The 26,664-nt window shown below is 36.0% G+C and overlaps 1 protein-coding gene across 5 annotated transcripts in view; it reads left to right on the forward strand.

Moving 5' to 3' along the window:
* Positions 1-25,821, forward strand: part of LOC106873383 (mucolipin-3) — an 84,182-nt gene extending 58,361 nt beyond the window's left edge. For all 5 annotated transcript variants that reach the window (XM_014920725.3, XM_052969287.2, XM_052969286.2 and 2 more), the window contains 13 exons: positions 462-694; positions 3,969-4,160; positions 5,176-5,329; positions 6,896-6,995; positions 8,594-8,690; positions 9,636-9,726; positions 10,757-10,878; positions 12,522-12,671; positions 18,159-18,272; positions 19,601-19,723; positions 20,529-20,735; positions 21,692-21,831; positions 24,084-25,821. In XM_014920725.3, the coding sequence (XP_014776211.1) occupies positions 462-694; positions 3,969-4,160; positions 5,176-5,329; positions 6,896-6,995; positions 8,594-8,690; positions 9,636-9,726; positions 10,757-10,878; positions 12,522-12,671; positions 18,159-18,272; positions 19,601-19,723; positions 20,529-20,735; positions 21,692-21,831; positions 24,084-24,129 (1,769 nt within the window). In that variant the 3' untranslated portion in view covers positions 24,130-25,821. The remainder of the gene's footprint in view (positions 1-461; positions 695-3,968; positions 4,161-5,175; positions 5,330-6,895; positions 6,996-8,593; positions 8,691-9,635; positions 9,727-10,756; positions 10,879-12,521; positions 12,672-18,158; positions 18,273-19,600; positions 19,724-20,528; positions 20,736-21,691; positions 21,832-24,083) is intronic.
* Positions 25,822-26,664: the final 843 nt, after the last annotated feature.

Below are 26,664 nucleotides of genomic sequence, written 5' to 3' on the forward strand. Positions count from 1 at the left end.
AAGGGTTAAGGATGAGGATTCTGTATTTTTTTGTTTTTTTTTTATATTCAATTAACATTCAAATTCTGTCAAATGTAATGTGTATTGTTTTGAATTAATTGAGTATTATCTCATAGCTTCATGATTTCAGTGATGTAAAATTATTTTTAGAATGGGGGTGAGAGGCCAGATTTAGCCATTTTAAATACAAAATCAGTATGATATTTGGGTTGGATATAGCTAGTTTAAATGCTAAAGGGTTAAGTGAATTGAATGGTTTTAATGTAAGTTATTAACCATGGCTTCTGTGTTTCTGTTGAGAGTACATTTTGGTAGTTGTGCTCTCAAATGGGAATTCAGTTTTGTCTGAAGTCTTACATACAGACACAGACATTTGGTAACCGCATTGATTGATGTATGTAGAATAGTTGGAAGGGTTGTTGTCTCTCGCTCAAAATTTATTTCTCTTCACTTTTTCACAGACATGGCAGGAAATATTGGTTATGAAGATGGACACCCCAACATAAATTCAAGTGGGCATGCTAAACCACCATTAAGACGTCAGCCTTCATATTATACTCCAGACATGGAAGATCGGATGCGACGACGTTTGAAATTCTTTTTTATGGACCCCATAGAAAAGCTAAGAGCTAAAAAACGAATACCATGGAAGATGTTGTTACAGGTGGTGAAAGTTATTTTGGTAACAATACAGGTAAGTTTACTCCCTATTATACATAGGCAAGGCTATGTGATTAAGAAGCTCACTTTGTAACTACCTGGTTTTGGGTTCAGTCCCACTGCACAGCACTTTGAGGAAGTGTCTTTTACTATACCCCTGAGGTGACCAATGCCTTGTGAATGAATTTGTTCAATGGAAAATGTGTAAAAGTCTGTTGTGGGAGTTTCTCTTTGCCAAAGCTTAACAACTGGGGTTGGTTTGTTTACATCCCCATAATTTAGCAGTTTGGTAAAAGAAACTGACAGAATTAATTCCAGGCTCAACAAATAAGTACTGAGGTTGATCTGTTTGACTAACCAACATCAAGACAGTGCCCCGGCATAACCACAGTCCTATGACTGAAATAAGTAAATGATAAAAGAAAGATATTCTTATTTCATGTCACTCGCATTTTTATGTCAGCTTCTCCACTTTTAGCATCAGTTGGACAGGAATCTTTTGAGCTACTGATTCCCAGCCAGCTGCCTCTTCTTTTGACCATAGGTTTATTTCGTAGGGGGTTGATCTGGGATTAAGCAACAGAATCAAATATAATGAGCCAGCATGGGATCCTGTGTCTGATAATTCAAACTGTTAGAAGTAGCAGTGCAGCCAAATTTCTCTTGATTTACACGCCACTGCCTTAACAATCGAAGGATTACATTGGATAAGGTAGCGTTGAGGCTGGAAATCCTCTCCTTGAAAATCTTCTCATTTAGGATCAGATCTTAGGATCAACAATAAGCTGCTGCTGCTACTATTGTCACTGTTGCTCTTGTCATCTTATCTCTTTGGTTTATCCGAAAATTATTTTACTAATTCTCAATAAGATGAGCAACTTTAAGACCATCTGTATGTGGAGGGAGTAGGGTGAAGGTGAGGTGGTGTGGTTAAGATGTTCGCTCCCTAATGACATAGTTCTGGATTTAGTACCACTGTGTGGAATCTTGGGCATCTACTAAAGCTTTAGACCAACAAAAGCCTTGTTTGTGGATATGATTGATGGAAACTGAATGACGCCTTTCATCGTATGTGTTACTCCTTGACATTTGCATAATAGTTGTAAAAGTGTCACCATGATACAAGTGAAGCTCTTCATTTCCAGTCGTCTGAAAATGTTTGGTCATGGGGAAACATCTTACTTGGAAACGGGTATAGGTTGGTGACTTGAATAAATTCCATCTGATCCATACAAGCATGAAAAAGTGGATGCTAAAAGGATGAAATATATACATACACACAATCTCTTAATGTAAATAAATTGGAATTCATCTTCATCATCATCATTGTTTAACGTCCGCCTTCCATGCTAGCATGGGTTGGACGATTTGACTGAGGACTGGTGAAACCGGATGGCAACACCAGGCTCCAATCTAATTTGGCAGAGTTTCTACAGCTGGATGCCCTTCCTAACGCCAACCACTCAGAGAGTGTAGTGGGTGCTTTTACGTGTCACCCGCACAAAAACGGCCACGCTCGAAATGGTGTCTTTTATGTGCCACCCGCACAAGAGCCAGTCCAGGGGCAATGGCAATTAAATTTGTAAAAGTAATTAGTGTAAATGCTACTGAGCTTTGACTAAACAAAACACAGTATTATTTTTTCTGGATGTTTTTTTCTATGATGAAATTTTTTTTGTCTATGTTAATTTATTTCATCAACGGGCTCCCCTAGTGATATTTGAACTAGAATCGGACTGAATTAGGTAGCTGCTGAAAAACATCTGGTCTCTGTCTGTCTCACTCAACATTGGAGATATTTTAACCATTTCAAGTGTGTGTGTGTGTGTGTTAAAGAGATAGAAGTTGGTTGTAGTGAAGGTGTCCTCCAAAATATATGGTGGTGGTTGCTGTTTAAACCCAGGTGAACTTGGGTTGAACTCCTATGACTGAAGGCATTTCAGCCTTAACCATCTCTTCTATTTTCAGGCATGATCTACCCTGGTCTAGTTTATCAAATGCATCTCTGCTGTGATGTTGTGGGTGGTTTGGTTGCCAATTATAACAAGCGTAGGAAGCACACAGAAATTGTCAGTTGTCATTTCACAAATGCTTATAGTATGTGCTAATAGAAAACTAGTGTTTCTTTTCAAATGTTTGACAAAATTCGGTTGAAAAACTAATTAGTTCAAGCTAAACTATTAACTACTTAGGAAATAGCTTCCACCAATTACCCCTTCATATTTTTATAACATCTACACCAGCCAATGGTGGTACCTCTACGTAGTCACTGACCTGCCAGAAATGGCAACCAAAATTCTCATGTGATACACTAGCATCTTAAAAATGTAAGGATACTTATAAATCCAGGATTATGTAGTTCTGAATACATTAGACTTGAAACAAAGGTCAGATGGTCTGGGGCTAAATAAAAATATTTATATTCAGATCTCTATTGTTTTCACTATCAAAGCTGTACTATATTAAAATTTCTGCTCTTCTGCCTTTTATTTACCAGAAGGCTGGAGTCATTCAACTTACATCACATGACAAAATTGTAATGTGGTAATGACTGAATAGATAGCGGATGGCTTCCTCAGCCATCTGTTATGTACTAGTTTTATCCTGGGAGATCTTTGTTCCTAAACCCACTCTACATTACAGAACTTTGAGCTGAGTACCAAATTAAGTACCATTTGTTCAGAGCCAATGAGGTACCTGCTGTGCTCGGCACACTAGAAAGAACAGCCAAATCTCCCTCAAATCACATACCATTGTTTTGAAGTAGGATTGATAATAGTGAAATATTACTTTACTTGGAAACGAGTGATGATTGGCAACAGGAAGGGCATCCAGCCATAGGCAATCTACCTCAGTGAATTCTGCCTGACCCATGCAAACATAGAAAAATGGACAACATTAGGATAGAATTGTGTGTGTGTTGCACTATTGTCTGAGAAGATTGAATATTATTGCTGAAAGCTATCTGTTCAGTCAGGGATGACTTGATAAAGCTGTAAAACATCTGATCCAGCTTATGTCTTTCTTTCTTTCTTTTTTTTTTTTTTTAAGGTATTTCAATATTATTTGAGAGGGAAAGGGAACAGGTTGTTATTGTGAAAAAGCTAATGCTTAAGTGTTGTTGTTTAACTCCAGGTCACCAGCAACTCTAGGATAGAAAACCTACTCTGACAAATTCCATCTGATCCATGGGAAAATGGATGTTGAAATGTTTAATTTCATGTAGTGCTGTGTTTTTAATTTTGTGCATTGTTTTGAAGATGGTTATGATGACTTACCTTCTGGTTTTTTGAAATCTTTGTTTCCAGTTGTGCATTTTTGGTTTGGAACGAGGAAATTTTGTGGACTATGTTGAGAAAAATACTATATCATTGAAGCACCTATTTCTGAAAGACTGGGAACCTGCCTATGAAACCCTTCCTTACCCGCCTGCAACTGGTACATATGCTGTCTATGAGATCAGTTCTGTTTTTGAACATATTGATTTTGTATCAAATCAGGTAAGTTACTAATTTGTGTGTTAGAGAGAGAATGTAATATTTGTGACGCCTTGGGAAAATGTCTCCTACTATAATCCGAAACCAACCATACCTTTGTGAATAGATGTGGTAGATGGAAATGGATAGAACCCCATTGTGTGTAATGCCATTTAACATCCATTTTTCATGCTGGCTTGGGTTAGATGGTTTGACCAGAGCTGCACCAGGCCCCTGTCAGCTGTTTTGGCTTGGTTTCTATGGCTGGATACTCTTCCTAACACCAATCACTTTATAGAACATACTGGGTGCCTTATATATATAGTCATTAGACTACACCCATGCTGGGACACCACTTAGAAGAAATTTTAGTCCAATGAACCGACCCCAGTTCTTATTTTTTTAAAGCCTGGTACTTATTCTATTGGCTTCCTTTGCTGAACCACTAAGATAAATGTGAGATGCTTATGGCACTTTGGTTTCCCAAGCAGACACCTACCTAAATACTATCTAGGCTCGACATTGATTACCTTTGATTATCGGACGAGAACCAGTATATTCAGTGTAATGTAACTGTAATATATAAAATACTCACCTTCTACAGTAAAGTCAGCAGATCCTCAAATGGCTGTCAAACTACCCATGTTAAGACTGCTGTATCAGCAGTAAGACTGCTTTTTTTTTTTTTTTTTTTTTTGTTACAGTTTCTGTCTACAATATTTCACTCAAGACATTGGTCAGCCTAAGTCTATGGTAGAAGACACATGATGGAGCTGCATCATGAGATTGAACCCAGAATTAAATAGTCACAAAGCTAATTTCTCACCCACATAGCCAGGCCGAGAAATTGTAATTTGATGCAAGAAATAGCTGCTTTTTCTAGCAAGTTATGTGATCATATAGAGGCTTTATCATTAGCTAAGTCTGATACACAATATACTGCTGTTCAGCAAGTAATGTAGAATTAAACTGTGTTTAACACATCAATAAACTTCTCTTTTTTTTCTTTTTTTTTTTTTTTTTTTTTTAAATATTACAGTACAGTAAAATGAATCACATAGCAATTGGAGGATACCATTTCTGGAACCACAATGCTTCTACAATTCCAACTGTTTCAATGTGCAAAACTAATTATTATTCTGGATCTTATTTTCCCAACGGAACATTTATTTTCAACCCAAGATTAATTCGCAGTAAGTGTTCCATCAGAATTACCTTTAATTTTTTAAAACTTTTCCCGTTTGTTAAAAATGTTTTTTTTTTTCTTATATCTTTTCTCTTATGTAGACACAGGTGTTGCTGTGTGGTTAAATTTGCTTTCCAACTGCACCTTCTCCTTGACTTACGAGCAAGTTCCGTTCCAACTGACAGGTCATAAATTAATCCGGTCGTATGTTGGATTTATATTTTTCAACACCACTTTCATTTAAATGCAACTGAGTGAGACAGTGACAGGCAGTGAATACCTGGGTCTGAGGGAGGCTTGCATTGTCAGATACTGCCATAGTTATCATACACACAGTCCAATGCCCAATGTCCAAAAATCTTTAAACTTATTTTAAGCTTCTTATCTATTTTTGTGGTTGTAAGTGTGGATGGTCGTCAGTTATATAGGCCATAAGTCAAGAAGGTGTGCATAGTTTCAGGTTCAGTCCCACTGTGTGACACCTTGGGCAAATGTCTTCTGTAGCTGGAGGCTGATCAAAACCTTGTGAGTGGATTTGGTGGATGAAAACTGAAGGAAGCCTATGTGTGTGTCTTTGTCATGACATCATGTAATAATTGTAAATGTGTGTCACTGTCACACAAGCAGTGTAATTTATTTCCAATATTTTGCAAAAACCTGTCTTGCCATGGAGAAATATTACCTTGCTTGGAAACAGGTAAGGGTTGGTGACAGGAAGGGCATCTCCTTCTAGAAAAGCTGCCTGGACAGATTCTGTGTGACCCATGTAAGCATGGGAAGTGGATGTTAAACAATGAGTGATGAGTAAACTTGCAGTGATGCAGAAAGTTTTAGATTAATCTGTTTACAAATTACCTTCAGACAATATTTAAATTTGAATAAGCATTCCCTGCTATTGCAATTGAACATATAAGATCATAACCTAGTAAACTAAATCTATCTTCCAAAAATATTCAATGTTTGTGACTTACACCTTCCTACCCTGTAAAGGCTTTTGGTAATTTCTGTGATTTTACAATTTAAAGCAAATTATTCCCTGTATGTTATTGTACATCTGCTTAGTGGTTTTCTTACGACTACTTCAGCAAGTATTTGAGAAATCTATGCTTCACAGAGGAGGTCTAATAAGATTGAAACTTGTTGAAAGTTGTCTCCCATATTTCCCATACTTGGCTGAATGCTTAATGTAATATTGTATAATATTGGCCATTGAGCTAATATTTGCTTTTCCTCACCACATTATAGCCTCAGGCTAACCATTATGTTTTATCAGCTTTTGATAATCACTGTATTAAATATGTTAATACCATCACCTGGCACCTTGGGTGCTTTTAGCACAGTCCACTTTATTGCAGGCATTTGTCTAGGTTTTTGGTTTAAAGATACCTCCTTCCCACCAAGTCTCTGGTATATTCTTCAATTCATGAGCAATCTTGATTTAATGAGAAACAATGGATGGTTTTTTTTTTCTTTATATGGCTGACACCTCAAAGTAATTTCCCTCTGATTTTAAAAAAAAATTTCGAAATTTTAAACCTCTTGTATTGATTACACTTATCTACTTTATTTTCAGCATGTGCTAATGTAACACAAGTTGATTTTGGAAATGGAACGGTGAAGTTTGATTTTAAAGAATTTCTGAAACGAAAGAATATTCGTTTAAGCTTGGATCGGTGAGGTTCCTTCTTTTTGAAAATATATAAAAAAAAAAAAAATTCTAAACCAAAATTTTATTTCAACCTTCTACATAAATATAATGCACTGGTGCCATGTAAAAAGCACTTAGTTCACTCTGCAGACAGCGAAGCATGGTGCGGTCTTCTACCTGGCCAGCTCCTATCAAACTATTCAACCCATGCCAGCATGGAAAGTGGACATTAAATGATGGTATATGAAATCTGTTCTTGCTGGTCTGATTCAGACTCAAGTTCCTTCGGTGCACCTCTTATGTTAATCGATCTTTATGGAAATGTACTTCCATCAGAAATATTCCAAAGTTCAGGCATGGCTGTATACACTTATTCTTTTACTAGTTTGTCATTTGACTGCGGCCATGCTGGAGCACTGCCTTTAGTCGAGCAAATCGACCCCAGGACTTATTCTTTGTAAGCCTAGTACTTATTCTATCGGTCTCTTTTGCTGAACCTCTAAGTTACGGGGACGTAAACACATCAGTATCGATTGTCAAGCGATGTTGGGAGGACAAACACACACACATATATATATATACATATATACGACGGGCTTCTTTCAGTTTCCGTCTACCAAATCCACTCACAAGGCTTTGGTCGGCCCGAGGTTATAGTAGAAGGCACTTGCCCAAAGTGCCACGCAGTAGGACTGAACCCGGAACCATGTGGCTGGTAAGCAAGCTACTTACCACACAGCCACTCCTGCGCCTGTCTAGTTTTACTCTTTATTTTTCTTTTATTCCTTATAAACTGAATTTCCCTGTGTAGTACTTTCATACACAATCACTTTGTCTCTAATGGAAAACCCAGTGTATGGACATGCTAGCCCATCACTTGGGATATCCCAGAAACAGCTGTAATACTTCAAATTAACCTTGCCCTAATTGAATTATTATAAATGATTTGTGATACTCGTCCTTTCTGGGTTTTGATGTCCTTTTCCTCTAATGCATACCTGCTAACTTGGAAGCCAAATATGGATTCCTAGGTCCAGCCTCAGCTGTGAACTTGGAACCTGACGGATGACCAATTATAGCACTTACTCAGTATACCTATTTGTTTAGATTAGCAGTGAACTAAACCCTTCATATCCTTTATACACACACACACACACACACACACACACACACACACACACACACACACACACACACAATGAGATTCTTTCAGCATACATCTACCAAATCCACTCATAAGGTTTTGATCAACCTTAAGGCTGTAGTAGAAGACACTTGCCCAAAGTGCCATTTAGTGGGACCGAACTCAAAATCACGTGATTACAAAGCAAATTTCTTAACCATTCAGCCATAAGTTTACTGTCACTGGTTTCAGTATTTGGATTGTGGCCATGCTCGGTCACCACCTTGCCACACGCTTCAAAAAACCACTGGCTTGGACAGTTCTTTTATGCTAGTGTTTAAATGTGTAAGAATCTTCTCTTTCATTGTAACTGAGGAAAATGGTATAAAGATAAAGGAGAAAATAGTTTGATGTATTTTCTCTTCATATTTTGCATATTTTTCAATGTGATAAGCTGACTGACTTTGTACTTTACTTGTGACTGTTGTTTTATTTTCTAGATTATTGAAAATTGAACTCAACTTCTTGGTGCATACAGTGCGTCTTGAGCTAGATGTTCCTCACCGATGTCCTATCTGTTTTCTGATGAATGTTTCAGTGAGTTATCGTTTTAATTTATTTATGTTCACATATATTATGTTATAAAATGTTTTGGTACTATTTTTCATCAATTTTCCAGTTTGTTTCCCCCTGCCACTATGTTGATACCTTGGGCAGGTGTCTTCTATTATTATAGCCCCAGGCCAACCTAAACCTTGTGAGTGGATTTGGTAGATGGAAACTGAAAGAAATCAATCCATTGTGTGTGAGATTTGGCACTGCATGATAGTTGTAAACAGCATCAGTAATACAAGCTGTGCTCATGCTCAATCACAGCCAACTTGGGTCTAAACAATAGCAGCGACCCTGGCTGATTAGACAAAAGCAATTGGGGTTTTATATACACACACACACACCGCACACGCCTGTGTACGCACACACACACACGCACCCTTCTCCAGCTGTATAACCATAAATATTTTGTAGATATAAAAGTGATTGTTGAAAGTTTGCTCCATGAATTATCTGCTTTTAATTTCTTTTTAAATATCCAATATTTCATAAATATGTTCCTGTTCTATATTTCCATTGTTTAGATGTTAAGTACTCTATTGTGAATTGTTGCTGTATGAGCACATTCACCTATAAGTAGAAGTCATTAATTTCCCCCACTTAAATTAACTTGAGGCTGTAGAATAATGTCCTTTATTTAAGCATAGAATGCAAGGGTTAAGCTTTTAGCTTGTGGCTGTGTGTAGATAGTTTCTCATAAGTTTATGGATTTTTAAATATTTTTACATGCTTAAATGCTGAACCAGTTACATGACGTGTTTGTAGATACTACAATGAATGTATCTAGATAGGTATTGGCAAATGTGTTTTGCCAAAGAGTACTAAACCAGTACTAAATGTCCTCATTGGACATGACCAACCATGGAGTAGTTTCCTTTTAATATATAATTTACCTGTTCCCATGTTTTTTCTTTAATTTTCTTTGAACAGATTACATTTGACAATAGTGATCGCAATGGGCAAATGCTGGTGTTTCTCAATCCAAACATTTCTGAAATAGGATGCCGTGGATCAATAATAGGTGAGTAACAGTGTTTTCAGAAGAGGTTGCATCAAAGGAATATGTTGGACTGTTAATAACCAAGTCATTAAATCTATTCATTGATACTATACTGTGCTTTCTTGATAAAACCCAGCAATAGCTTCAAACTGCTTGAGGGACTGTCACATATATAGATCAAGATGTATTGGGGCTGTTGCTAGGGTAACAGAGCTAAAGTATGTACAGCAAAGCCACTTGGCACAGATTGACCTTGAATTGTTATTCATGTAGACTGTTATAACATTCTCGCTCACTTCCATTATTCACAGTAGTGCTTGGAAGTGGAAGTAGTGTGGTCTTCTCAAAAAGATTGGGTTTCAGCTGCACAGGATCTCATTGATTGTGTTGAGGAAGATGGAAACTTTCATTTTTGAAAATGGGTGACAGATTGTGCCTCTATTACTGTGACCCCGAAACCAAGGTTCAGTCTTTGCCTTGGAAGACCTACAACAAGATTTCAAGACGTTGAGGAAATCTAAAAGAATGTGATGAGGCTGCTGCTCTCTAATCCAAAAAGGAGTTCCAGGAATGCTTCCATCAATGGAAACAATGCTGGATAAAGTTTCTTTAGAAGGAAATAACTTTGAAGAAGATGAAATGCTAACTTGATATGTATTGTGGTTTTCTTTTTATTGCACCAGTTCCAATACATTTTGATCTGACCTTTGTGTGTCAATAAATTGGTCACTTCAGCCAAGTTTTTCTCATTTGAATAGCTTGACATATAGTATATATAAAGAGAAAAAAAAACATGATGATGATGGCCTGGAATTAGAAAATTTAGGGAACCGAAGGCCATTGTATAAAAGACAACCTGGTTGTTTTCCTCCCCCCTCTCTCTTTTTTTTTTATAAGCTGTCTTCCTTGTAGAAAGATTCATGTAAAAGCCAAACATATATAGATAAGTTTGTTCTGCAGTTCAGCAACACGTTAGCATAATCTAAAAAGTAAACTGAAAAATAAGGCTATATTGTTATCACTGAGATTGTTTTATTGTCTCTTTCTTCAGGCTTAAATGAAACAGAAAAGAAGAGAGTCCAGACAGCCTTTGATATTTTTATCATAATTGTCAGCACAATGTCAAGTATTCTTTGCTTAAGGTCAATATGGCGAGCTCAAAGTTTAAAAAAGGTAAGTGAATAGTTATTGTGTAGTTATGCATGTGTTTAGCTCCTTTTCTCTCTCTCATCAAATGAATTTTTTTAATGTTTTGTTTTGTAGATATTGCTCTGGACTTATAATATTGGTTTCAAATTTTTGCATATCACCAACAATTTCCAGAGAGGGATCAATTATATCAACCCCGAAAGGATGAAAGGCAAAGTCGATCCTGGGAAAATTTGAATGCAGAATATGGATGAAATGCTGCTAAGCATTTTTCCCAGCAGGCTAACAATTCTGCCAGCTCACTGCCTTCTGGGACTTATGCTGTTTTAACTAATATGATTTTGTATCAATACTTAGCCACTTTAAGGCAGCAAGCTGGCAGAAACATTAGACGAATTCCTGCTAAGCATTTCGCTCAGCATGCTGTCTTTACATTTTGACTTCAAATCCTGCCAAAGCCAACTTTGCCTTTCATCCTTTCAGGGTCGATAAATTAAGTACCAGTTGCATACTGGGGTAAATCGAATCGACTGGCTCCCTCCCCAAAAATTTCAGGCCTTGTGCCTTGAGTAGTAAAGAATATTTATCCACTTTGTAAGGTGGAAAGCTAGTGGAACTGCTAGCATATGGGGTAAAATGCTTAGTTCAAATCCTATCAAGGCCAACTCTGACTTGGCTTTTGAGCTTTTGGAATCAGTAAAATGACTGAGCACCAGGGTTAGTGTAATCAACTTACCCCCTCCCCTGGTATTGCCGACCTTTATAACCAAAATTTGAAACCTACATTCATCAATATTTACCTGGAGACACTTTTAAAGCTAATGTAGGCTCAAAAAGATTTGGGATGTATTCATAGGCGTCAGGATTATGCAGATTGCCCCCCCCCCCAAATGCAGAAGGGGCGAAGTTGTTGAGAGAGAGAAATGCTGTGTGTGTGGGTGTGTGCGTGTGTGTGGGTGCGTGTGCGCGTGTGCGTGTGCGCGTGTGTGCGTGCGTGTGCAAGAAAGAAATGTAGGTAGTGTTGTCACCATAGTAATAAGTTTTGGTTAAAAATGCAGGGGTTTTTAAAGTACAAATCTTTCAATACTATACAAACTTCAAAAGAAGGTTATATATATATGTATGTATAACATATGTATAGTTATTTTTTTTCTTTCTGTATTTCTGTGTCTTTCAACATATAGACAATGTAACAGATTTTCTAAAAAGACTTACCCCTTTGAACAATTTACCAACAGGTAGTGACAGGCAACAACCAAGTACAACATAAAAACTAGTTGAGGTTTTGAAATTCTGTTGCTACCACTATGAATGTGAAGATTATAGTTTAGAAAATTGTGCATTCAGTGCACATTTTTCTTAAAATGCAAACAATGAGAGAATTTGAACAAACCCTGTTTCAAATTCCAGGTCAAGTGCTTTATTCATCCACTTGTCATTCATACAAAGCAGTTGTGTTTTTTTTTGTTTTTTGTCTTTCTTTCCACCTATTTCTTCGCAATACTTTTTCAGTATAAGAAAAAAATGATACTGTTTACTCATTTGATATTTGTTCATTTATTTTCTGTGGAGTGTGTGTGAGTGCATTGAAATTTCAATCATAACAATTTGTTTTGTGTTTTTGTTCAATTGTTTGACTTATTACTTTTGTTTCATTTACACAAAAGGAAACTGCCAAATTTTTCAAGAATCATTTTCGGAAAGTATTAGAGTGGTATGACCGCTTGGAATTTCTGAACATGTGGTTTATCCTCATTGTTATAAATGACTGCCTTACCATTGTTGGATCTTGTTTTAAAATCAAAATAGAAACTCGAGTAAGTATTAAAAGAAATTATTGATGATTCTAGTGGTAAAATATGCAATAACAATAACTTAAGTAGATGTGCTTTCAGCTTTCATTGTGTGATTTTCTTTGTTGTTGCAGAATAAAGTTATATTGTTTGTTGAAATTAATTCCCTGAAATTAACTCCTGATAATAGTTTGCTGTGTTCAACTTTAAAACATTTTGTTTATGCTTGTACTTGCCAATGAATAATCTTCCTTCTATTTTCCTCTAATTTTTCTCGCTATTATACTTTTTTTTTTTTTCTGCAAACTGGTTCCTTTCTTTTTTATTTACCAGCTATTCTTATATCCTTTTTTCACTTCTACCAGTTAATTTTTTTGTTTGTTCTTTTAACCATTTCATTTCCATATTTCTATTGACATGCACTACTTTTTGTTTCAATTCATTTTTATAATGATGAAAAATTTAGTAAAATAGCATTTTTAATGTGCTGTTTGAAACCTAAATTAACATGAAATTTTTATGGAAGTTTTTAATGTAGATCACTTCAACCAGCATTTCAATTATTATCAAATGTAATGCTTATTCGTTTACATTGTTTTGAATTCATTATGCATTATCTCTTAGCTTTAAAATTTCGATGATATATTCTTTTAGAATGGCATCGCAGGGTAAGTGTAAGAAGCTAGATCTGGCTGGTTTGAGCATAAAATAGATGGAATTTTTGGGCTGGATATGGCAAGTTCACATGTTTAAGGATTAAACAGGAATTTTATATCATAGTACCAGAGGCAGTCTCTGGATGGTTGGTAACAAAGGATTTAAAATCCTCTCTAGCTTTCTTTTGCCGTTTTCTTGTCCTATCCATATAGATAAGGAAGCAGTCTTGTATTAAATACTCCTATATACTTAAAGCTTGCTCCCCATGATCAACTCTTTATCAGTTTTAAATATGGTCAAAAATATCTATATTTAAATCAATTTTACAAAATTATGAAATGCTCAATCAGCTTTAGAAACTTTTAACATTTTTTTTTTATGAATTCTTTAAATTCCAGTGTTGTAAGTGCAAGGTAATTATAAGAAACATGCTTTTAACTCCACTTGTTGTTTTCATCATTTTCATCCCAACCTCTTTCATGTGTTTACCCTTTTAACCTTCAGATCCTTTGCACTATTTCATTTCTATTTTGGCAATTAAAATTTAAAAAATAAAAAAAATTGTGAGCAAATAGTGCTTGATTAATTTGCATCTAACTCTTCTTGAAGAGCAGCTTCGCCATGCTGAAATTGTTGTATACCTTTTCATCTGTACTCCCCCTGTTACAACCAGATGGTCTGCTTGACTGATCTCAAAAATTCTTCCCAATGTAGTGTGATTAAAGGTATGTAATGTCCAGTTCAATCACACCAGATATAAGCCACCATCTCTGTTGGATTTGGCAACCTTCACTCATTGATTTTAGCACTATCATTATTGGGCTCTTTTTATACTCTCATGGATGAGCTTCTCTCCAACTCGGTTGAACCTTTTGAAGGTGTTTGAAACTACCTACATGTCTTGAATGCAGTTCCATTTGTGCTATAAAATCTTAGTTAATTTGCTTGACCAGCATAGACTGGTATGTTTCAGTTCTGCTACACAGGAGGACAAGACTTAAAATTATACTGTCAAGGGTGACTGGCATCCAGCAGGGTAACGGTCCAAATTTACATTTCACTCGGACTTCTGATATGTGACTGACCCAAATGCCACAGCAGGTCTGCTGTAGATATTTTTGGTCTGTACTGGTTGTCATGCTACCTCAGTGCTAACTAGTCACTTCCTTGCCATACCATTCTGAACGATGTGAAATGCAGTTTAGACATGGCTGATTTTTTTTTTTTCCTTTTTTCTATAGCAACTGAAGCCAGTGGGATTAGATCTGAAGAATGATAAAAGACCAGATGACATCATTGGTCTTCAAATTCTGAGGTGGCAAATATTTAATCCAAGGATGTGATTTGTAGGGATACAAGCACTGGTTACTATCAAACATTTTTCAAACTTATAGTTGTGGAAACAACTGACATTCTGTCCCCTCCTCACAAACGACTTCCTTGTATAGTTTAGTCAGATTAGAGATTACCATCCACAAGAACAAACCCTTCAAGGGAATTCTTGTCGCTGTGTCACCCTCATCATTCTTTGGGGTGATACATTCAACATTTTGCATTGGGATTACAAGACATTTGCAGTCTCACTGTTAATAAATATCTCATTTTATACAAGGTCCATTTTATTGAAGAAATAACATTTTCTACTAATTATACGTGAAAGTTATCTGAATAACAAAATTACCTAATTCCTCTAAAAAGACAACAAAAAAAGATAAAAACAATCTTTTGTTTTCTGTGTATTTGAGCCATGTATGTAGGTATGTATGTGTGTATATATATATATATATATATATATATATATATATATATATATATACATATATATATGTATTCATTCAGTCATTTAGACATGGAATATGAGATTCCACTTTCTAAGACTTGTTGCATGCTTCCACATTTACTTTTTGCAATGTTGCAATTTTTTATTTTTTTATTTTTTTTTAAAGCACCATAACAAAATCTTCTCTGCTCTTATTTAGGGCAGCTGCTTCAAGTTTTCTTTCCTCTAACCCAATCTTTGCCATAGAACTTAACATTTTTACATTCAAATTTCATAACATTTTTCTACTTTTTTTTTATTCCTTATTATCCACATTTCTGTTTTTATTGTCCACATCCCTACATCCATGAAATGTACCTGCCTATGTGTATGTGTGATCATCGTTGAAATGTTAACTTTTCCTTGCTTGCATAGGCCAGAAAGATTTTCTGTGGCAGAGTACCTTTCCTGTCACCAACCCTGACTTGTTTCTGAACGAGGCAATATTTCCCCACGACCAAATGTGTTTTCATGGAAGATTGGAAATGTATGACACTACTTCTATGACAGTGATACTTGTTTATATGTATCACATGGTTGCAAGACAAGGTAGCATGAACACACATATACAATGGGCTTCTTTCAGTTTCCATGTTCCAAATATTTGATTGATGTTTTAATCAGGGATCAAATTTTGTAATCTCTTTCGGAATTTATTGAGCAATACCTGATAGGACAATAAATATTAAACCTGTAATTTCAGAAAGGAACCTGTTTAGTATCCAGGTCTAAAAAGAAATTTTACCTAAGCAACAAAAGCAAGATATGGGAAATTTTTTAGTTATAAATATGTCCCAAACTTGGACTGCAGCCATGCTGGAGTACTGCTTTGAAGGGTTTAAACAAATCAGCCCTAGTACTTATATTTTTTAAAGTTTGTCACTTGTTCTATTGTTCTTGTTTGCAAAACCACCAACTTAACCAATACCAGTTGTCAATTGGGGAGGTTGAAACAAATTAAGAGTGGTCTGTCAGTTTTTCACAATTTAAAACTCTTTGATAGACGTTGCACACTTACCTGAGGTGCTACACAGAGAAATAGTTGAATATGCTTAGTTCAAATATCTACTGCATAGCTTTCACACACACACACACACACACACACACACACACACACACACACACACACACACACACAGTGAGAGAGAAACGCACACATACCATATGGATAGTTCTGTGTTCTTTTCAATGAGGTTTCAGTTTGGTCTGTCAGATTACTTGGTCATTTGATTAACATGTAAATGGCTGAGTACTACAGATGTGTGCTCTTAGTCTGATTCTGCCGGAGAATTATATTGACAGAATGTGTGACAAGACTGTACCAATGAATATGCTATGTATCCAATGGGCTTCTGTACAGTTTCCATCTATCCACTTTCATTTTCTCTTGGATAACATCGGTGGTGTGGAGAAGGGAGGCTGGTATGCAAAGGCAACTGCTGGTCTTTCATAAACAACCTTGTGACTCGGAGGGTAACTTTCTAGGTGCAATCTCATGGTCATTCATGACCGAAGAAGGCTTTTAACTTATATCAGGTAATCTCATCATTTAATGTCCACTGTTCTTTGCTTGCATCAGTTGAACAGAATTTATTTAGGCAGAGGTTCAATACCTGGATGCTCTTCCAGTCACCACACCTCACCTGATTCCAAGCAAGGTAATATTTCCCATGACCAGACATATTTTGTATGGAAGACCTGAAACAAACAACACTGCTTGTATGACAGTGATGCTTGTTTACGACCATCACATGATGTAAAGACATAGGTACGCACAACCACATACATACTTATATATATATATAGATATATGATGAGCTTTTATCTGTATTCAGTGTCTGTCTACCAAACTCACTTACAAGGCTTTAGTTAACCTTGGGCTATAACAAAAGTGATGTACAGCAGGACTGAACTGAAGACTGTCTGGTTGAGAAGCAGGTTTATCAATTATGCCTAGACTCTTGCACACATGTACACGTCCAGTGATCTTATCTCTGGGATATGTTTACTGGATTCTCTGTGGCCTCCTTCACTCGTGACTGTCTTAAAAGAAAAATGAAGTTTGCATCTTGGAGAGACTTCCCATATACAATCATTTTGAAATTGACATCACTTGTTTCCATCTATCATTCTAGCTTTTGATGTTCCATAGTTTTTTCGGTTTTTTAAATTTTAATTTTTTTCTATCCTTTACATTTATTCATTTTTTTTTTATTTGTCTTCAGTCATTTGACTGTGTCCATGCTGGAGCACTGCCTTTAGTCGAGCAAATCAACCCCAGGACTTGTTCTTTGTCAGCCGAGTACTTATTCTATGGGTGTCTTTTGCCGAACCGCTAAGTTACGGGTTAGTGAACACCCCAGCATCAGTTGTCAGGTGATGTTGGGGGGACAAACACAGACACACAAACAAGTACGTACATACATACATACATATATATATATATATATATATATATATATATATATACATACACAACGGCATCCTTCAGTTTCTGTCTACTAAATCCACTCGCAAGGTTTTGGTTGGCCCGAGGCTATAGTAGAAGACACTTGCCCAAGGTGCCACACAATGAGACTGAACTCATAACCATGTGGTTGGTAAGCAACTACTTACCACACAGCCACTCCTCCTTGAACAGTTATGAAGATTATGATTAAAACTACCATTTTCCTACCACCTGCATGTTTACTGTAACTCTCTCTCTCTTTCTCTCTCTCTCTTTCTCTCTCTCTCTCTCTCTTTCTCTCTCTCTCTCTCTCTCTTTCTCTCTCTCTCTCTTTCTCTCTCTCTCTATCTTTCTCTCTCTCTTTCTTTCTCTCTTTCTCTCTCTCTTTCTCTCTCTCTCTCTCTCTCTCTCTCTCTCTCTCTCTGTATATATATATATATATATATATATATATATATATATATATATATATATATATATATATATACATACATACAACATATTTGTAGATGTCCTGGAGTTTATTGCAACAGAATATGTGTAAAGTATTTATTCATGAAATTTTCAAATGTTTGCTTCATTTTAGAATGTACCCAATACATCCCAAAACTATGATCTCTGTGCCATTATGCTTGGCACAGGAAATCTCCTAAGTTGGATTGGTGTTCTCCGCTATCTTGGATTCTTCAAAAAATATAATGTAAGTTAAAAGATTTTCATTTTATTTTCATGCACTTATCATTGTACTTGTTATCAATTTATTTTTTTTCCCAATCAAGAGGAGAAGCAGATACGTCACTCATTGTTATGACTCCTTTTCCATGCTTGCATGGTTTAAATCAGTGGTTCCCAAACTGGCGTCTGTGGACCCCTGGTGGTCCGTGAACTAATTTCAAAATTTCATATACACACATTCATAACGATAAACATATTAAAAGGGGTCTGTCGGAAAACTTTTTTAATGGGTTGGGGAATCACTGGGTTAGATGTCATTGAGGTATTGTTTTACAACTGGATGCCCTACTTGTTGCTGTTAAGTAACAGGTCTCTTCATGTGGATTCTAAAGGGGTGAAGCAAGTGGGTGATTTAAGAGACCTAACAGAACTGCCTATGTGCGACGAATTTTGTAGACATGAGCAAGATAATGAACTTATTGTACACAGTGCACCTGAGTACTGTGTACTCTATAAACACACATACACTAACACAATCACACACACATACACTAACACACACACACACACTCTAACGCAATCATACACACACACTAACGCAAACACACTCGCACGTGCTCTAACACGATCGCACACAATGATGATATCATGCACACGGACACTGACACAATCATACGCATGCACATTGACGCAATCATACATACAGTGATTGTGTCATTGTGTGCACTGAGAAATTGAAATGACTGTCTTAATCTCTGCACAGATGATGGTGGGTATGTAAGCTCTGAAGAGAATTCCCAATAAGAACTGAAACCAGTTTGGCCAAAACTTTGTCTAGAGAGAATTTAAGACAACGTTTGCTTACATTTTTTCCACGGTATTTGATTACATATCACAGCAATTGCTAAAATCTAGTGCTTCTTGCATAAGGAATATCCTATTATTCATTTCCCTTACCCAGAATGTTTTCCTTAGTGCATAAATTATAATTTAGATGTGCTGGGCTTACCAAACAGGTAAGAGCAAGGAAAACCTGATGAAATTCACAAATAGTCTTGTTGTTTAAATCTATGCCAACTCTAGCAGATATTTGACCAAAAACATTCCAATTATGATCATCCCACCTTTTTAAGGATATGTAAGGGTACATTATTTTACTTCATGTGTCCTTACCTGATATAAGATAGTAGAGTATGATAGTGTTTTGTAAGTGAAACTGGTTGCTTTTTTAGCAGGTAGTGACTACATAGCTGCTCCCTTGTTGACTTAGTATTTTACAGTGGTAAGGATGAGATCAAGTTTTGAAGTGGAATTTGTTACACAATGTTGCATAATTTTTTCTTCTTTTTTCAGATTTTGATATTGACCCTCAAGAGAGCTGCACCAAATGTGTTACGTTTTCTTACTTGTGCTCTACTTATGTACTTTGGATTTGTGTTTTGTGGTTGGGTTATATTAGGTCCTTATCATATAAAGGTAAGTAGACTTTATTGGTGAACACACCATGCACGCATGCACACACACACACACACACGACGTGCACACACAATGTGCATGCGCGCACACACATGGCACAAGCGCGCACACACGCACTACACACAAATATACGCATGCATGACACAAGCATGCGCACGCACGACACACACACACACACACAAGCACATGCACTCACTCACACACACACACACGAAGTACATGCATGCACAACACACACAAGCATATGCATGCACACACACACAACAAAGTGATCTCTCTGATGCTGATGCCATGATAGTTGCACACGGTTCACTCTGTAATTTGGTTGGCGCTATAAAGGACATCTTGCCAGAGAAACCTGCCAACAATGGATTGTATGAACAATATGTTGTCAGCAACTTTTCTATGAGGGCAGTGTCTACAAATAAGAACTCTGAATTCTTTTTCTCTGTCTTTCTCAATCTGCAAGCGAATTAATTAGCATCTTCTTTTCTGGATTATAATTATTAAAAAAGGTAGCAAGCTGGCAGAATCGTTAGCATGCTAGACAAAATGCTTAGTAGCATTTCATCTGTCTTGATTAAAATAAGTACCAGCTGAGCACTGGGGTCAATATAATTGACTTACCCCTACTCCAAAAATTTTTGTCCTTGTGCTAAAAATTTGAAACCATTAAATGTTAAGTATAACAAAAGTTGATTTTATTTATTCTGGAATATTCAGTAAATTTACCATGCACACATATATACAATTGTACCATTTCTTTCTTGTTATTAATCTGAACACTTTTTTTCTTTTCTACCAGTTCCGTCATTTGAGCACCACATCAGAATGTTTGTTTTCTTTAGTCAATGGTGATGATATGTTTGTGACTTTCTCTGCATTGCAAACCAGCAATAGTTTCATTTGGTTTTACTCCCGTGTCTATCTTTACTGCTTTATTGGCATTTTCATCTATGTTGTGCTAAGTTTATTTATTGCTGTCATCATGGATTCTTATGAAACAATTAAGGTAAGAAATGCTATTTGTAGATATTTACCTTAATTTTTACCTTTCTTTTTTTATATTTTAATTGAGCTGCAGCTTTTGTACATTTACATATAAAAAACAATGTCTATTTTTTCACAGAGCATAATTTTTATCTACAAACCACTGTGGTTTAACAAATATATAATGTATTATTTCTTTTATTGCCTGTTCTAGCTTACATTATTTCTATTACATCATCCATCACATTTATTTTATTCACCTCTATGCATTGGATTGTATTAAATGTAAAATATATAGTAACAATACAATACATGCTACTGCACTGGGATGTTAATTTACTCCGGTCTGAAAGGCAGCACTTCACTCTCTCCCAATACTACCAAAGCCTTGTGAGTGGATTTGGTAGATGGAAACTGAAAGAAGCCCGCCATACAGTTATATATGTCTGTCTGTTCTCCCACCGTCGCTTGACAACCGATGTTGGTGTGTTTACGTCCTTGAAACTTAGTGGTTTGGCAAAAGAGACTGATGGAATGAGTACTAGGCTTACAAAGAATAATTCCTTGAGTTGATTTGTTTGACTAAAGGTGGTGCTCCAGCATGGCTACGGTCAAGTGACTGAAACATGTAAAAGAATATTGATAGAAAACCTTGTGAAGAAAAAAGCAAATTATGTGAATACCATCCAATGAGAGCTTCATTCTGCTAGAAATGGCAGCCAAATCATCTAAAATAATACCTTACCATCTTGAAAAACAAGATGGTTTAATAATGCATAATACTTTTGACCATAGGCTGGCTTCATTGAAGTTCACTTGATGTTAATCCAATCACCCTTACATTTTATTGTCATCATGAATTCTGAAACCCATCCAATGCTTGCTAACAGAGAAAATGTTTATAAAACTGAAGAAAGAAAAAAAGTTCTCAAATTTTTTCATGATTTTTTTTTTTTCTTTTGAATTTTTTTTTTTTAGCATTATTATGAAAATGGTTTCCCACGCAGTGAATTATTTGAGTTCATAGATGAATGTACTGATCCTCCTCACTCAGAAATTTATCGCCAAGAACTACGGGGTTGGGACTGCAGCACTGTGTTTTGTTTCTGTTGTAAAAAGTAAGTATTTATTGCATTGAACATCTTCATTTAAAGTCTGTTTTCCTTGCTGGCATAGGTTAGATGGTTTAACTGAAAATCTGATTTGGCAAGGTTTCTATAGCTGGATGCCTTTCCTAATGCCAACCACTCCGAGTGTGTAGTGGGTGTTTTTTTTACTATGGTCTCACTTGGTTTGACAGGTCTACACAAGCATGGTATATCACCAAAGGTCTCGGTCACCTGTCACTGTCTCTATGAGGCCTGATATTCAAATGGTACCTTTTACATGTCACCGGCATGGGTGCCAGTCAGACGGCACTGGCATTGGCCACAACTACGATTGCACTTGGCTCGACAGGTCTTCACAAGCACAGCATATTGCCCAACGTTTGAAGGGTGCTTTTTATGTGCCAGTTATGTGACACTGGCATCGGCCATGACTATGATCTCACTTGGCTTGACAGGTCTTCTCAAGCACAACATATTGCCAAAGATCTCTGTCACTTGTCATTGCATCCATGAGGCCCAACATTCTTAATCTTTTTATCATTCCTCTACACGCCAGTTGAGTTTAAAATCTGCAATGATTGCTTGATTAGTTTAACAACTGACTAGATTGCAAACCAAGAAAGGGAGCCTTTACGTGTTGGCTCAATCCACTAGCAATAACAGCCAAATCTTCCTCAAATCATGCTATATTGAAGGGCAACGTTTATCTAATGCTGCCCTCGTTAAATTAAGCCTTAGAAAATAAACAAGAGTATAATGGCTTGAATGCTTGTTACGCTACGTTTGCTCGATCAGGTGTGACTTAGATCAAACAACAATCACTGAGTGAACTCGTCCATCTCGCTAGCTGTGTGAGGTCGCTATTAAACAAGGGACATAACTTTGTCAGATATTCACTCTAATAAAATGTTTTACCTCATTCCTGAATATTTGGTCTTAGAATGAATGCATAACCATATAACATGGGTATAACAGGGTATGGATATGTGTTGGAGACATGACGAATCTCTCGAGATGTCATAAAACATTGTTTTAGCCTAATCTACGTTTATCCCTAACTATAGTAAGTTATAGGGTAGTTAAACTAGACAGAACATGTGAGGATTCTATGTCTACTGTAAACTTTTGATGTTACTTTATATTAACACATAAAGCGCGACAGGTCACGATGGTGGCCGTCAGGCACAGGACACGATCGTGGCGCAGATAGATGCATTTAATTTATGGGTGTTTGTTAGTTCAACTAATGATTTTTCGGATGATGTAAAACTTGCCACCATTATATTCTAAGAAGATATTTTAACTATTTTTTGCTTTTTATGTGTGCATGGTAATCTCATTTTCATAAAATGTGCTCAGCAGTTCCTGCTATGTAAGTGAAAATCCCAGTGCTTTATGGGTTAATAAAACTTTTCAGTCATGAGATGTTGGGTTCGAGCCCACTGTGTGGTATTTTGAGCACATGTTTATTTTACCATGACTTCAGATCAACCCTAGCCTAGTGGTATAGGTTAGATAGAAACTGTAAAGAAGCCTTTTAGATGGATTGTAACTTGTAATTGAAAAGGTACAGCCTTGTCACACACAGTGTCATGCTGATTCTAATTGAGGATTACTTTGTGTGGGGAGAATGTTTAGGCCACTTAGCTGCTAATTCAATGAACAAGTGACTCTGTTAACATTAAAGAACCATTTACTTCATTAACCATTTAAAAGTAACAACACTTACTTGCTTAAGCTTTCCACTCCCTGTGGAACATAGGTTATCTATGATTTTTTTCCTCTGCTTCTCTCAAGTTGTATCCTTGCTTCTGGCAGCTTCCATTCAAATTTTGCTGCACCGCATCAGGTCTCTCTTAGAAAAGGCCTTTCTCTCCCATGGCTTGTTAGTTTTGAATTGTCATCGAAGCATCTGTAACCTTTTTTTTTTTTTTTTTACTAGATGGGGGTTTTCGCCTGATACAAGTCCATTTTCCTCTCTGGGAAGAGGTGATCCTTATTTGTCTGGTCTTTATCCTTTGACCTATTCGGCTACCCACTTGGAGCTTGTATTCAGGTAGCACAGCTCGAGTCATTGAGGCACATGAGACCCCGTCCCCACCCCCAACAAGGACTTGACCTTGTGGTGAAACACATTCTAAGCATTTATTAAAAAAAACCATGTCAGTTGACAGAACCTTCTAATTTATGCATTAAAAAAAAAAAGACATTGTTACTTAAAGTAGTTTTTTTAATCTTGTTTTATTTTTTATTTTTTTTAGTCGAAATCCAGAGGAACTTGAGGAATCCACACGTTTGATTGGCTGATAAAAAACCAGAAGATAGCTATAACTGGGTGAAAATAACAGAAATATGGTGTAGAGTTAAAGATTTTTTTTCCTGTCTTTTTTGTTGGTAATTTCCTTCCAAGGAACCAAACCAAACTGACAGATTTTCTTTAAACTAGAAAATTGCAAATTTTTCTTCCTAATTTATTGTAAAATAGTTTTTTTTTTTTCGTTTTCTTGCAGAGTTTAATTTTTCAAAATGAATTTTTTTTTTTTATAGTGAAAAATAATTTAAATAGAAAGTAAAAGCTGACAGCTACCTCTTGGAAAATATTTGGTAATAACTCCAGAAAGAGTAACTGAGTGCATATTTGTGCATCCAATTACAAATACATACATGTTTATTTGTAATGTTCCTATATTCTAAATAGGTATGTGAATTCACTATTTGCTACATCATATGAGTGCCTCTATGTACTTCTTGCCATATTTAGCAAAGAGTATTGTGCACTTATTTGTAGGGATTTAGTAGGAATGTACACATTGTTGGTTTGCTCTCCACTCATTACTTTAGTATTATGAAGGGGATATATATACACAAATATGCCATTTTGTAGTCATTATTTGTATGATGAACACTGTTAGAATTTATGTATAAATTTTTAATTTATAATTTTTTTCCCCCCACTGCCATCTGTTATAATACTCAATACATTTCTTATATACTCAGTGGAAGCAAATTCTATACTTGGTGAAATTTGTTTCAAATAACTGTTTATACAGAAAACCCCTGTCTGCAAATCGAAGGTGATTCAAATGACATGTGTATTTGAATGAACTGCACCAGTCTTCAGATATTTTTATTTGTGAATATGCAATGATATATTGTGCTCTAAAAATTGTTATCACCCTTGTTAACTCCTGTGCGGGGTCGGAGACTGTTCACTACATGTAATAGTATGCATACATCGACATCACATCGCATTGCACTATATAACTATTACTACTGCTATGCTATAACAGCCTTTATGAAAACCTAGACACCCACATTTCACTTTACTAGTCAGTGCATAGTACAATTACAGGAGCTTACTCATTGCAATACATCAATACATAACCTGTGTACATGTAACACACACACACTTATACAGTCATGTACTAGTGATGGTCCAGTTGATCGTGTCCTTTCCATTACAAATACATGATGTTGTCAGTGAGAAATCATTTTTATTTGTAAACTGCTTGAGAATGTACATAAATTTACTAGAACTCTTATCAGTACTGCAATATACATTCATAAGTGACATATCACTACGGCATCATTATATGCACTGCATTGAAATGCATACTACAGCATGCAAATTGAGCTGCTCCACACTGCCACATTGTTTTTTCTTTAAGCTATTCCAACTTGTCGTCTGTAATATGCTATGCTTATAGCATCGCAACAATGGAATGCATCCACCTCATCACATGATACACTGCATTGTTAGTGCCAAAACAGCAATTATATATCTTCATGAAATTCTATACGTAATGTTAATCTTCACTCTTTATCGTTACTCCTTAATAATGTACTCAGGTATAACTATCACAGACAAGAGGTGTATAGTGACAGCATGTATTCAATGACAGGAATTCGTTACCTGGTTTCAGTTCCCAGTCTCATTTCATTCATATCTGTGTGTTAACAGAAGATATATTTTCATTTCATTTCCCTGCCCCTCAAAAATATCCCAGTGATGTTGGTCAGGCTACTTGCCAATTGATTGATACCGCCAATTATAAAAATAAACTCTTGGAGACATAATTTAGTTGTTTAATTACAAATAGATTTGTTCTTTAAATGATTCTGTCCATAATTTGGCAGTGCCACAGCTTCAGTATATAGTATTGACTTTTTTCCAAACTACACTGGCCAAATCTTGAAGTGGTTGACCTTTGATCTCTTCAGGACTGATAAAATTAGTTGGTTATGCCTTTGCTATTAAAATTGTATGGCCTTGTGCCTATGAGAAATCAGTATTACCACTGTTAGTAAATTGCTTGTGTATGTACATAAAACACCTACATTAAATATATTTTCATATCTCCGTCCAGCTCATACCAGAATGGAAAAGTAGGTATAGATCTTACATTGTTTTTGACTATGAGCATCTGAGATTAAACTCCAGTTGCTACTTATTTTTATGTCTGTGATTATTTGCTATTGTCTATATATATATATATTTATATAAATAAGGATAAGATCGATATTTAAAATATTGATTTTATCAAGTGGCCAGCATGGGAATAAAAACCATCAAAGGTAATAATTATTTAAAATTATAATACAGGGTATCTAAGAGATACCGCCACGCTGAAAAATAGCAGTCAAAACCTGACTCTAAAACCACAATAAATGTGCTATGTGGGCATTTATTGTGGTTTTAGAGTCGGGTTTTGACTGCTATTTTTCAGCGTGGCGGTATCTCTTAGATACCCTGTATTATAATTTTAAATAATATATATATATATATATATATATATATATCTCAAACCAGTTCTAAGGTGTGGCTCAGTTGATCACTCTGAA

The sequence above is a fragment of the Octopus bimaculoides genome, chromosome 7, assembly GCF_046866305.1.
Source record: "Octopus bimaculoides isolate indiv1 chromosome 7, ASM4686630v1, whole genome shotgun sequence".
NCBI classification, from domain to species: Eukaryota; Metazoa; Mollusca; class Cephalopoda; order Octopoda; family Octopodidae; genus Octopus; species Octopus bimaculoides.